Source organism: Arvicanthis niloticus, chromosome 24 (assembly GCF_011762505.2).
Source record: "Arvicanthis niloticus isolate mArvNil1 chromosome 24, mArvNil1.pat.X, whole genome shotgun sequence".
In the NCBI taxonomy this organism is placed as follows: Eukaryota; Metazoa; Chordata; class Mammalia; order Rodentia; family Muridae; genus Arvicanthis; species Arvicanthis niloticus.
The window spans coordinates 34,597,828-34,610,563 of NC_133432.1; the positions used below are offsets into that span (position 1 = coordinate 34,597,828).

The following is a 12,736-nucleotide window of genomic DNA, read 5'->3' on the forward strand; positions in this document are numbered from 1 at the left end:
TTTTTTTTTTTTTTTTGTCCTCATATAACTCAGGAGGAATGTTTTATTTTTTTCTTTCCTAACCATGGATTTCCCTAAATGCTTGTACTAATATACTTGGTAAAAAGGGTAGCAATTCGGAGCAGGAACGGGCAGTGGTGATAGGCCTCTGCGTGGCGTTCAGCAGGCCACTATCGATCGGAAGCTGCCTTTTTCCTGCCATATGGCTATGGTGCCGAGATACCAGGGTGATTCATCCTTATCTTGCTCTAGAAACCTAAGTTTTCATTAAAGGTTGATTCAAAATATATTCTTTAATGAGGCTGGCCAGCCTTGACATTGCAACAGAAGTCCATGTACAAAGTTTACATGACAACCATGGAACCAAGTTACAAAAGTGTGTGTGTGCAGGTATATATACATGCATATATATCATGTTTTAACTAGGTTACAATTCTGTGTTGGTTGGGTCACATTCATAGCTACCTACAGCCTCATGCAGTTGGTCACATGTGGCCTATAGGCCCTAGGTTGGTCTTGGATGCCTAGTGCTTTGCTACTGAAAGTATGGTCTCTAGACCAGCAGCTAGCAACAGCCAGGAGTCTGTCTTCAAGCAGGATGCCAGGTTGTGCTCAGCATTTGAATAGCAGTGCATGCCGGGCTTTCTAGCTGTAGCCTCCAGATCAGCAAAACGTACTATGAGCATTCAAAATGTACTGATAGCATTCTCTGGGCCCTCTCCTCCCCACTCCCCTAACCAACTGACACTTTCTGGGAGGACAAGGGGTACAGCTCTTCACTTTATGGATCCCAGAATTATGATTGACACTAGCCTGTGAACCATTTATAGTGATTATCTGAAAAATAGCTGGGAGCTGGGAAGAAAGCTGCTTGCCTCAGAAACATCAATGTTGGAAAAACACTTCAGCAAATAAGGGCCCTCACTGTCAAGTGTGGTCATCAGTCTAATCCTTGGACACACATAGTGGAAGTAAAGGATAGACTGGCAAATCTCTTCCGATTGCCACAAGTGCATCTTAGTACACACACACCCACCCATATACAAAAATACGTAAGTGTTAAGGTCTAATTTCTAGATTAAAGAACAAAACAGTTTAAATAGCCTAGTTTGGTGGCTTGCACCTATAATTCTAGTGGTGGTGAGATGGGAGGTGGAAGAAACAGATTCTTGGAAGTTAATGATCCAGCTAGCTTGGCCTGGGTGAAGTTCCAAGTCAGTGCCTTGTAAATTAACAGACAGACCACCATTAAGGACTGACAGACTTTGAAGGAAGACACCTGATGAGCTTCAGACATAATCTTTGTTAATCAAGCAGGCTGAGAAATATCACTTAATTATAGTCGGTCCTCTGTGGCAACTTGACACTTGAGCCTTGCAGCGGTGACTACTAATGTTCAGACTGTTACAGCTGCTGTTCAGGCCCAGCAAGGATGTATGAACACTTCAAAGGCCAGGCTGTTTTAATGGAGTCTTAAAATGTTTTCTTTCAGGTTAATCTCACATTGCAGATGAAGATAATAGAACAAGAAAAGGAAATTGAAGAACTAAAGAAGCAACTAAGCCTCCTTTCTCAAGATAAAGGGCTGGAGAGATGAGAGGAAAATGGGAGCCTGCCTGTGTAGCCTGAATTATGCTGTCAGCCATGTGAAAGTGGACTTACATTACAGTCAATAGGAATGTAAAATTTCAACCCTTAGCTGAGGACAGGTGTGACTCCAATTGAACAGAGCAAATCTGTGTAAAGATGTAAAAGGGCCCCCAGCTTCCTTTCCTCAAGGGACCCTTCTGTGACCCAAGACTGGACTAAATGAAGCCTCTTCCTCACACCTTCTCCAAGTTTTGATTCCTGAGTTTCCTATTTAAATGTTACTGCCCACCCCTGAATCTTAAGGTAAGGCACCACCCTTTTCTTTAAGCTCTGCCTACTGACCATCCTGTCTTCCTGAAGGTTATACTACAGAAATCAGTGCTCCCTCCCCGACAACTGCTTGCCCCAAGGATGTATGCCAGCCTGGCTGCTGCTGCTGTGACAGCTGCAAGTCTTCCCTGGTCCTTGTACACTGCTGCCACAGCCAGTTACCAAAGACACTTGATCACTCCTTGGCTCAAAACTTCTGTGGGCTATGCTCTGCTTGGAAGGTCAAAGTTCAGCTTCTTAGCACAGTGCACTGTCCCCAGCCCTTCTGTTCTCCTTTGACTGGTATCATCCTGCAGCTTGCCCTCAAGTGATCTTAGCAGCTGAGATGTCGTCTACCTTTATTTTGTGTAGTCTCCATTTCCCTCTTAAAGCCTCAACTCCCCAAGCCATCTGAAATTCTCAGACAGCAATCTCTGATGCCATAAAGTGCCTGCCTCTGGCTGGCAGTCATCTCAGTGCATTGCACTTGGTTTTACTGACTTTAAAATAAAATGAAATAAAATCTATAGATCAATGGTGGTGCTTTTATTGATGCCTGACAACTGGACCAGTCCCTTTCTGACAGCAGACTGGAAGCCATGCCACTCTTCCATTGAACCCTGTAAGATGAGCTGCTCCAATTCACTTAAGGAGCTGGAGGGCAGTGCTGAAGGGGGCCAGGTTCTCACAGGACTTAAGCCACCGCTGCACATTGCTGGGCGCTGCCCCACTGCTGCCTCCAGTCTGTTGGAGCACGGACCACAGCACCACATCTGCTACAGTGAGCTCATTCCCAACCAGCCATGGGCTTTTCCCCAAGGCAGAGTTCATGGAGCGGAACACAGCTGCTTTTTCTTTACTGCTCCCTTCCTTCAGCTGAAACATGGCGATATCCACCCAGCTATCGATGAGGGTTAGGTTGACAGCATTATGCTTCTGGCCAAATAGAGAGAACAGGAAACGTGCAATGTTCCCTTCTCCTTCAATGGGACACATTGTTTGTACACTGAACTTCATCTGTGTCTTGGGCACTGGAAAGGAAAACAAACACCCGAGTCAGAGTGTACTGTGTAGAAGGGGGAACTCATCACATTCACAAACTGATAGTCAAGAGACTTTAGTTTTTTTGTTTGCTTGGTTTTTCAAGACAGGGTTTCCCTGTGTAGCCTTTACTGAGTGTCCTGGAACTCCCTCAGTAATCTAGGCTGGCCTCAAACTCAAGAGATCCACCTGCCTCTGCCTCCCAAGTACTGGGATCAAAGGCCTGTGCCACCACTGCCTGGCTGAGCCTTTAGTTTTTTTATTTTTATTGTTTCTGAGACAGTCTCAGCTATGTATCCCTGGCTGCCCTGAAGCTTGTTATACAGCTCAGACTGGCCTGAACTCAGGATCCACTTTCCTCTGCTTCCTAAGTGCTGGGATTACAGGCACATGCCACCACGACAGGCTTTTGAAAAAGTGCAACCTTCTTCCTTAAAAAAGTGATGGAGGCCCAGTGAGATGACTCCATGAATAAAGGCCCCTGAGTTCAGTCCCCAGGGTGTATAAGCAGCGGATCTGTATACCTTCTGTGGACAACACAGACACCTTGTCCCTGACCTCTACAGGCTTGCCCCCATGCAGCCACACACATACACAATGTACACTGGGAAGAGTTTGTGAGTGACTTGGTAGCCCTTTCCACTCTTGTGTTTATGATGGTTTTCTTCAAGCTAGACAGAACTTGGGCCATCAATTCTATCTCCTTGCCATTAAATTTGGATGCTACAGCCCAGAAACTAAATGTTCCATTGATTGCCCAGGGCAAGGATCATTACATTACTTTGGATGTGAAGTTGGGGGTAGCTAAGGTATCACTGGATGGCCCAGCATGGAGGTGCATGTGCATAACTCTCTTTGGAAGATGAGACAAGAAAACCAAAGGCCAGAGTTTGAAGCTAGCTTGGGTTATGAACTGAGATACTGTCTCAAATAGGAAAGGTACCACTCAACGGGGGACAGGCAATGTTTCCACCTGTATGACGCTCAGGCAGGAAAGGCATTTCTCTGTGGGACAATGAAGAAATGGTACCCTGCTGTCCTTTGTAGGCCAAACAGAAAGACACTGTTAGTGTTCCTTGAATGAATTTTTAAAATTTGACCAGTGGGGATAGCTACTATTCCCTTGCTTTGCAAGGTTGCACAGGAGAACCCCTTCCTTTAAGGCTCAGCTCCCCTTGAACTGTCTGATTGAGAAACCCCACTCTCTCCAGAGCACCTCCCTCTCCAGTGGCCCCACAAGCTGGCTAGGCTTGGAGAGGATTTCACCAAATAACAATTGGCTATACTCAGTGCTGTAAACTGCCCCACACCTTTGCAGCCCAAGGAAGTTCAACCCAGTCCTCCCATTTACCATTCTTCCAAATCAGAGTGAAGCCCAGCTGATATTCATGGCGGGACTGTTTTCTAGCTTGCTCCCCAAAGCACTTGAGAAGATTCTCGGGTACATTCTTGACAGACGAATGTGTGTGCACAGTGGACAGGACCCTGTAGCGTTCACAGAGCAGCCTGTGCAGCACAAGCAGGGACAGTGGTGGGGAGGCTGGGTTTGCGTTGATCACGATGTCTTTCAGCGCCCCATAATCCTGAGGGAGAGACCAAAACGCTAAAGCCAACAAAAACCAACAAAAGCCAACTGGCCAGGGGAGATGGCACACACCTTTAATCCCAACACTCTGGAGGCAGAGGCAAGTGGATGAGGTCAGCCTGGTGTACATACATAGAGTTCCAGGTCAGCAAGGGCTACACGGAAAACTCTGTCTTCAAACAAAGTGCCACCTGTTCATTGTTCAAAAATGAACCAAGTGCTACTACCCCCAAGAACTTTCTGGGGTCTAACTGAGTCTCAAATCCACTTAAAGATGCTGCTGTGACCCTACTTGACAGCTGGGAAAATTAAGTCCTGGGGGGCAAGCAGGTTATCTAGAGTCATGAGCCGAGCTCAGAAGGAAGTGCTGACGGACACAAGCCTGTAAGTCAACACTTTCTAACAAGAGGTAGGAGGAGCAGGAATTTGAGATATAATCAGCTATAAAGTGAGTCTGGGGCCAGCCTGAGCAACATGAGAACCTATCTCAAAACAACAAAACCCAGAATTGGAAAGACAGCTCAGTCTGTAAAATGCTTGCCTTAAAATTTAAGGACCTGAGTTCAGTCTTCAAAGCCATGTGAAAAGTGTGCTTGTAATCCCAGAGCTGAGGAGGTGGGCAAAGGCTAGTCCCTGAAGGTCTGCCAGATAGTTGGAGGTGAGCTCTAGGTCAGTGAGGGACAGTTTGAAAAACCCATGAACATCACCTGAGAAAATGCCTCAGTTTGTTCTCTGGCCTTCACATGCACTTGCACACATGTGCACATGAACCTGCACATGCACATAAAGGCACATAAGCGTGGACCGTGGGTGCCTTGTTCATCCTCAACACCAGGTCCTAGCGTCCGCAGCATACTGACAAGTCAGCACCCTGGCTGTGCATGTTTCCTGGCTCACCTTGGAGACTCTGGCCTCCTCAGGGTCTGGTCAAGTTTTGGTTGATTCCTCAGTGCATGAAAATATGCAGGACAGATGAGAAGGTAGGAGAAAAGACAAACCAAGGCAGAGGCACCAAGGTTGTCAAAGCTCTGGGTGAGTCACTACAACCGGTGTGCTCTTTAGATGTTTGCACTATATTAGCAGAATTCTAGAGATTACTCATGCGGCTTCTTGGACCACTCTACTGCATCTTCAGGCACTACTTTTGAAGAAATGGAACAGCCTTGCATATGGACTGGTCCTCTAAGTAAGTTGAGTTCTATAAATTTCAGTCATAAATGCTAGCTGATACATTTATTTTCTGTAAGTAGCAAGACAGCCACTGCTGACCAGCTCCAACAACCTAGTCCTGATAGACCAAACTTAAGCAAAGTACAGCTGTAGTGCAGGACTGGAACTGGCTTATTGCAATGAACTTCAACAGGAGAGGTGAGATTTTTATATCTGTGTAGCCAAGGCATTTATCCTCAAAAAGAGTGGGGGACACTTCTGTTCTATCTCATGGCATCTAGAATGAGCTGGGATGCCCTTTCCTCCCAAGGCTTAGAGGTAGCTGACACAGACTGAGACAACAGGATGCTGGGACTCTAGACCTCCCTTCTCTGCCCTCTCTTCTCTCTGTGTCCACCCCTCACCATAACAAGAGATCTTACAGCTTTGGGTGTAATCATTTTATTTTTTTGAGAAAGGGTGTCCCTGTCCCTAGACAGGGTTGTTCTAGGGTGTCCCTAGAACTCATGATCCTCTGAGCCCAGCCCCCAAGTGCTGAGCTCACAGGAGTGAGTGAGACCCCACGGCAGCTCTAGGTACAATTACTTAGAGAAGAAATAAAACAAGTGCTCCACCTCTGAAAACTACAATGCCAAGCCACTGGCACCATTTTCTGGCACTAATAGACATCTGTTTTCTCACCTTTCCAAGCACGGAATTCAAGTCCAATGAGTTCGTGGTTAAAGTTGTAGGCTCGTCAGCTTGCAGGATGTTGGTTACGTCCAAGTCCGCATCTGGGGTATGAATCATCTTTGAAAGGCCATCGACTGCTGCCTTTAACTCATACAAGCGCTTTAAAATATCATCTTGGCGAGACTCAAGGGCTTGCAAAGATGGCTCAGATGTTTCCTAAAGTTAATCACCAAATTAGTTTGTCACCCAATTTTCACTGTCTAAAAACACACGGCTCAATATATAAAAGGTGCTTTGCTGGCAGTCCTGACAATGAGTTCCATCACCCAGACCCACATGAAAGGGGAGAACCAACACCTACAAGTTGTCCTCTGACCTCCACATGGATGCTGGTAGGCACCCCCCTCCCCACCAAAACAAGTATGTTTAAAAAAAAAAAATGTAAAACTCTATGACCCACCAGAACTGTAGGACTGTGAAAGACAGCCTGGTTTCTGGTAGAGCACAGGCTAGAAACTGCAGGAGACTCCAGGTGATCCTGAGGGGCCCCAGGTGATCCTAAGGCACCAGTCCCCCAGACTCTAGGCTCCTGACAGGAGGCCACAGCCCTCCATAGATTTGTGTCTTTCAGTTACTTAGCCTCAAAACAGATCTCCATATTAATGAGTTACCTAAAGGCCAGAAGGGTGTAGCCAATTGAGTTTTCCTTCCCAGACACTCCTCCCTGCAAAAGGTATTTAACCTCAGGCCCGCCCTGAGAAAACTGAGGTCCGGTTTTTGATCTAATTCCCACCATGCCAATAAAAGCCTTAAAACCATGGACTTAAAGTCATCAGGATCCTCCATGGGGAACAATGGAGAAGGTCTTCACCTACAGAGCCCCGTTTAATGTAATGGTCTCTATCTGTTGGACTTTCTCAGGACTATAAAGAAGACATCTCTGCGTTACCAGCCACGGAGACCACCAACCCAAGCAAGCCAAACGCTGCGATAAGCCAAGGACCCTCCCCACTGGACTCAGCCGAAGCTTCTCTACCCCACTCCCTTTTGGTTGCAGGACAATCCAGCCCGTGGCCCCCACTTTGTTCTTGGCTCTTCTAAGGATCCCAGAGGCACCTAGGTGCCCAAGAGCCTGAGAACCCAGACGATCGATCGCAGGCCCATGGACACCGAGCCAACTCCGGCAGTCCCCAAGGACTTCAGACTGCGCTCCCCCACCCCCAGAGTAGGGTCCTACACCTTCAGCAATGGAGTAAGCCAGTCAAACTTCTCGTGGCCCGGCCCCCTCCCTGAGGGGCCAGAGCCTAGTGGCAGGACAGATGCAGGACACCCCACTTTAACCCAACACAGAACCTCCTTTCCTCCAGCAGGTCCTGCAAATCGACCCACAAGTTACTCTACAACATTGAAGAAACATGACTGAGCATGGCTGTGAAGTAGTCCTCTTTGGGAGTTAGGAGAACTTGTTCTTCCAAAGGGGTTAGTTTGGTTCCCAGCCCCTACATCAAGAGGCTCATAACTAACTGCAACTCCAAGTCCAAGAGATCAGACATCCTCTTTTGGTTTCCACAAGCACTGACACACACAGCACTCACTCACAGACATGCACACATACACATAAGTAAGAATAAAAACAAATCTCAAAAAATAGTCGATTCCTATTTCAGGTAAATTAGATGAGAAAAGGAAAGAAAATGAAAATAATACATTGGCCCTCCTCTAGCCCTTTGTTTTTGAGAGACAGTTTCACTGTACAGCTTTAAGTGACCTGGAACTCAATCCTGTTTCAGTTTCCAATGTGCTAGAATTACAGTGTGCACCATCACACCTAAGACAAAATCCCAACTCTTATAAAATAAAGGAAGGGTCTTTGCTATGTTGTCCAGGGTGGCCTTGGGCTTCGGGACTCATGAGATTTTCCTACGTAGGCCTCTCATTGTACCCAGAATCCTTTATTCTCCATAACAGGCTAATTAAAAATACTTGGTTTAAGCCATATATAGTGGTGCATACCTGTATTTCCAACATTTGGGAGGTTGTAGCAGGAGGATCAAGAATTTAAGTACTGCCTCAGCTGCTGCATAACAAGTTCAAGGCTAGCATGGACTACATGAGACACTGTCTTAACCACACACCTTCAAAGACTATGTCTGGCCAGGCGATGGTGGCGCACGCCTTTAACCCCAGCACTTGGGAGGCAGAGGCAGGTGAATTTCTGAGTTTGAGGCCAGCCTGGTCTACAGAGTGAGTTCCAGGACAACCAGGACTACACAGAGAAACCCTGCCTCGAAAAACAAAACAAAAAAACAAAACAAAGACTATGTCTGAATGAGCAGAGAAAAGATAGAGAAAGAACAGTAGAAAATAATTTATACAAAGAAAGGGGAGAAAGGCCCTCAATGTTTAAATTATTTTTATTTTATGTGTATAGGTGCTTTGCCTGTATGTTTATCTGTGCATGTGTGTACACCAGTGCCCAGAGGTCAGGAGAAAGCACTGGATATCCTGGAAGCAGGATTACAGTCAGTTGTAAGTTTCTCTATTGGTTCCGAGAACCAAACCCAGGCTCCCTGCAAGAGCAAAAAGTGCTCGTAAGTACTGAACTATCTCTTTCAACCTGGAACTCAGGCTTTGAAGGGTCCTTTAGTTTGGAAGCATCTCCCTGGAGCAAGTGCTTCCTGGGAAAAGTGATCACTTTATTTCAAGGCAGCACTGGCATTCTCATATCTTGGTCATCTGGAGCACTCACCTCTGAGATAATAACTCACAAAGAGGAAACAGCTCATCCTTCATATCAATGCATCCTTTTTGCCAAATACAGTCCGGCATGCATTAAGAAACCAATCATAGTGGCTGAGGAGTAAGTCTCAAACTACAGACTTTATTTCAGTTTTTTATATATTTATTTATTATGTGTGCGCACATGAATGTGGAGGTCAGAGGACAGCACAAGGGCATTGATTCTCTCCTTCCACCATGTGGATTCCAGGGATGAAACTCAGACGCTCAGTTATGGAGCCATAGCCATCTCACCAGCTCAGTTTTGTGTGTGTGTGTGTGTGTGTGTGTGTGTGTGTGTGTGTCTGTCTGTCTGTCTCTCTCTCTTTCTCTCTCTCTGTGTGTGTAGACAGAGAGAGAGAGAGAGAGAGAGAGAGAGAGAGAGAGAGACCACAGTGGCCTTAAACGCAACCTCCTAAATGTTGGGATTAGAGGTTCAACACCACATCCCATGGTCAGCACTTCTAGTTCTTTTAACAGCTTGTGGTTGTGATTTGTGTGTGTGTGTGTGTGTGTGTGTGTGTGTGTGCAGTCTTCTTCATTTCTACAAACAGCAATAGAAAGCCATGTCCTACCAGAGCCAAAGTAGCAGCAGCTACTAGATCCAAACTGAAGCAACACACACTGAGGCAAGCCTGAGGCAGGAACTGTGGATGTAATGGGACTGATTTCTGAGTTCTAGTCCAGCTTGATGTAGGTTCTCTGTTCTGAGCAACACAGAAATGCCTAAGATCTATTTACCTCACTGCTACCTACCATGCCCGCCTGCTGTTCCCTTGCTGAGAGTGGACTGTGATCCACTGGTGTCATTTATGTATTTGTGTCATTTATGTATTTAGAAGCAGTCAACTCTTTGTGTAGCTCTGATCTCTAATTACTTATCCATCCATGTTGTGACCTCTGCTAGAGAATTGCTATAGCAGCAGGATGCGTGTCATCTGAATGTTCATGAAACTCTGAACATGACATGGCTGTTGTCATCGTGGAGTCAAAGTAGCTTTGATTATCCCTGGGACCCCCATAAAATCCAGGCCATCAGAATTCTCTTTGGATGGGGGAGGGCATATGAGGCTGAGCAGGAGCACCCTCCCCCAAGGATATACAAGCAGTTAATATTTGCTGGAAGTGCTTTCTATAGTGGTGTAGCTGCCTATATACAGCCCATATTCCCGTAAGTAAGCCTGATTAAACTCACCACGCTAGACTTTTGGTAGAATTCTTTCTTTGGTCTGTTGATGCTTCTACCCTGAAGCAAATGGATATTTGTTCACGTCTCCCCAGGAAAGTCACATAATATATCAACTTTTAAAGAAAGTAAGGCAGACTTTAAAAACTAGACAAGGCGGAGGCTGGAGGGATGGCTCAGGGTACTGCTCTTCTAAAGGACCCAAGTTCAGTTCCCAGAACCCACAACAGGTGGTTCACAACTTGTCTAGAACTCCAGCAGATCTGACTCCTTTGGTCTCTTCAGGCTCCTGAGCTGACACGCACACACATAAATTAAAAATGAAAAAAATTCTTTAAAACAAAAACCATTTCAAACAAACAAACTAGCCAGGGCTGGAGATGTAGCTACCTGGTAGAGATCTCATGGAGCACGTACAAAGGCCTGGATTCCATCTCCAGCACAAAACAAAACTCTGCTGCTTGAATGAAGGTGACAGTCCTACTCTGGATTGTTTTTTGTTCCCTGGGAATGTACAGTTGAAGGTGCACTTGGCTGTGCCCCATGACAGTATCTAGTTGAAGGACCACTGATCCGTGTCTGCTGTTGTCTTCATAGTTCTGCAGCTAGACAACTGTGAATATCACTAGGTTTTGAATTAACTACTTCTCTTCCAGTGTAAGCAAAATAAAGGATGACAAGGATCAGGAAAATTGACCACAACAGCATCTAATTATGTATTTGTCCAAAATGCCAAATTTTCAAACTGTTGGAAATTTGGGCTTTGATAATCAGTAGGAAACTGAATGAGGAGAGGAGGGGAAGGGAGGGGAAGAGTGAGGGAGAGAAGAAAATTGAATGTGGGGCTAAAAAAGGAAGGATATGACAACTCCTAAGGTATGCTGGAGATAGTGTATTTCGATAAAAGGGAGAGCAGAGGCAGAGACAGCTGGGAGAGTTCAGAGTGAACATGGCCAGACTGAGCTGGGAAGTTGGCCAAGAGAGTGGCATAGCCAAATGGCTTACTTATATAGGGGCCAGAGGAACTGGGGAGAGGGAAGCCCCGCTCACTACCTGGGTTTCAGAGTAGGGGATGGGGTAAATCAGCCAGGAGGGCCCTGTAACAGGTAGAGACTGAGGGATGCTGGGTGGGCCTGAGGGCCAGTGTCTGCTTTGATGTGTTAATGGAACCTCAGCCATTTCAGACCTAACAAAAACCTGAATAAGTCTTTAGAAAAATGAGAGATCAAACAATAGTGATAAACATGGTAAGACAATCATTTTGAGTTAGGCAAGGTGGCACACATTTCTAACCCTAGCACTTGGGAGGTGGAGGCCAGAGGAAGAAGAGCTCAAGATCATCTTTGGCTACAAGAGTTCAAGGACAGCCTGGGCTACAAAGGCACTGTTTCTGCCCCACGACCCCATGACCAGGAAAAACTAAAAAATACCTCAACTTACTTAGAAATTGGAGAAATCCGAATTAAAACTACATTAGTAGTTGCCTGCTGGTAACAGCTTAGACCTGTATAGCCACTTTGAAAAAGAACTTACAAAGTAGAAGACAAACCTGCCCACTAGGCCAGGAATTCCATTTCATTATAGGCTATTTATGTTAGTTAGTCTATAAATTCCAGTGCTCATGATTGGGGGCTGGGTAGATTAAATATGCGGGGTGTGGCTAGGCAGTCTAAAGGAATACGATCACTATCTTTATTATAGCAAAATGACTGAAAATCTTGGTCAGCATGCCAGACAACAGAACGCATACTACGTCTTGAATACATCAATATTATATAGCTTAAGGATACAGACTCCATAACCTAATCGCGAAAAACAACATTTAGCTACAATAAAAGTCGGGACCTCTTGTGAAAAAGTTGCAAGTGGGGAGGATGGGGCACTAAAACCGTCAACCTGGGTTACAGTAACCCTGGGATCTGAAAATTCCTCGGAATGAGCATTTTCGTGCTGTACTCTTTTCTATGCGCCTGGCGATCGCAACAGGAACCCACGACAGCACTAATCTAGGTGGGTCTTGTCGGACCCAGCTACAGAAGGGACCCGGACCCTACGCAGACACAGCGCCGGCGCGCTAGACTGGACAAGGGATAGGGCAGGGCGCGGCGCGAACAGCGCCTGCGCATTAGGCAGGGGCCGCACGCTCCTACCTGCACGTGGCCCGCGTCGGTCACGGGGCTGGTGGTCTTGCTGTGCACGTTGGGGAGCCGGTACATGCAGGTTGGAAGCTCTACACGCAGAGGTGCGCTGCCTCCATGATAGGGCTTTACCTGGTACATCGGCATGGTGGGAACCAAAGGAAGGTAGCGGGCGAGGGACTGGAACGCTCAGAGGCCACCCAAGGCCAACTCAGACCGTAGCCACCTTCTTTCCGACTCTTGCGGCTGGCGTTCCGGAAAAATGAA

The 12,736-nt window shown here is 46.4% G+C and overlaps 2 protein-coding genes across 4 annotated transcripts in view; one reads left to right on the forward strand and one right to left on the reverse strand.

The window, feature by feature from the left end:
* The window catches only part of Eif2ak1 (eukaryotic translation initiation factor 2 alpha kinase 1), a 36,158-nt gene extending 33,732 nt beyond the window's left edge, over window positions 1-2,426 (forward strand). For both annotated transcript variants that reach the window (XM_076923621.1, XM_076923622.1), the window contains one exon: window positions 1,493-2,426. In XM_076923621.1, the coding sequence (XP_076779736.1) occupies window positions 1,493-1,597 (105 nt within the window). In that variant the 3' untranslated portion in view covers window positions 1,598-2,426. The remainder of the gene's footprint in view (window positions 1-1,492) is intronic.
* Aimp2 (aminoacyl tRNA synthetase complex interacting multifunctional protein 2) lies at window positions 2,425-12,725 on the reverse strand. Of its 2 annotated transcripts, none has more exons than XM_076923626.1 (4): window positions 12,602-12,725; window positions 6,377-6,583; window positions 4,292-4,523; window positions 2,425-2,930 (listed from the first exon to the last, which is right to left on the reverse strand). In XM_076923626.1, exons 1-4 carry the CDS (start codon window positions 12,614-12,616, stop codon window positions 2,542-2,544), a joined length of 843 nt encoding a protein of 280 aa, XP_076779741.1. In that variant the 5' UTR covers window positions 12,617-12,725; the 3' UTR covers window positions 2,425-2,541. The 2 variants fall into 2 exon arrangements, with proteins under 2 accessions (XP_076779741.1, XP_076779740.1); XM_076923625.1 differs by having other exon boundaries at window positions 12,482-12,619.
* Window positions 12,726-12,736: the final 11 nt, after the last annotated feature.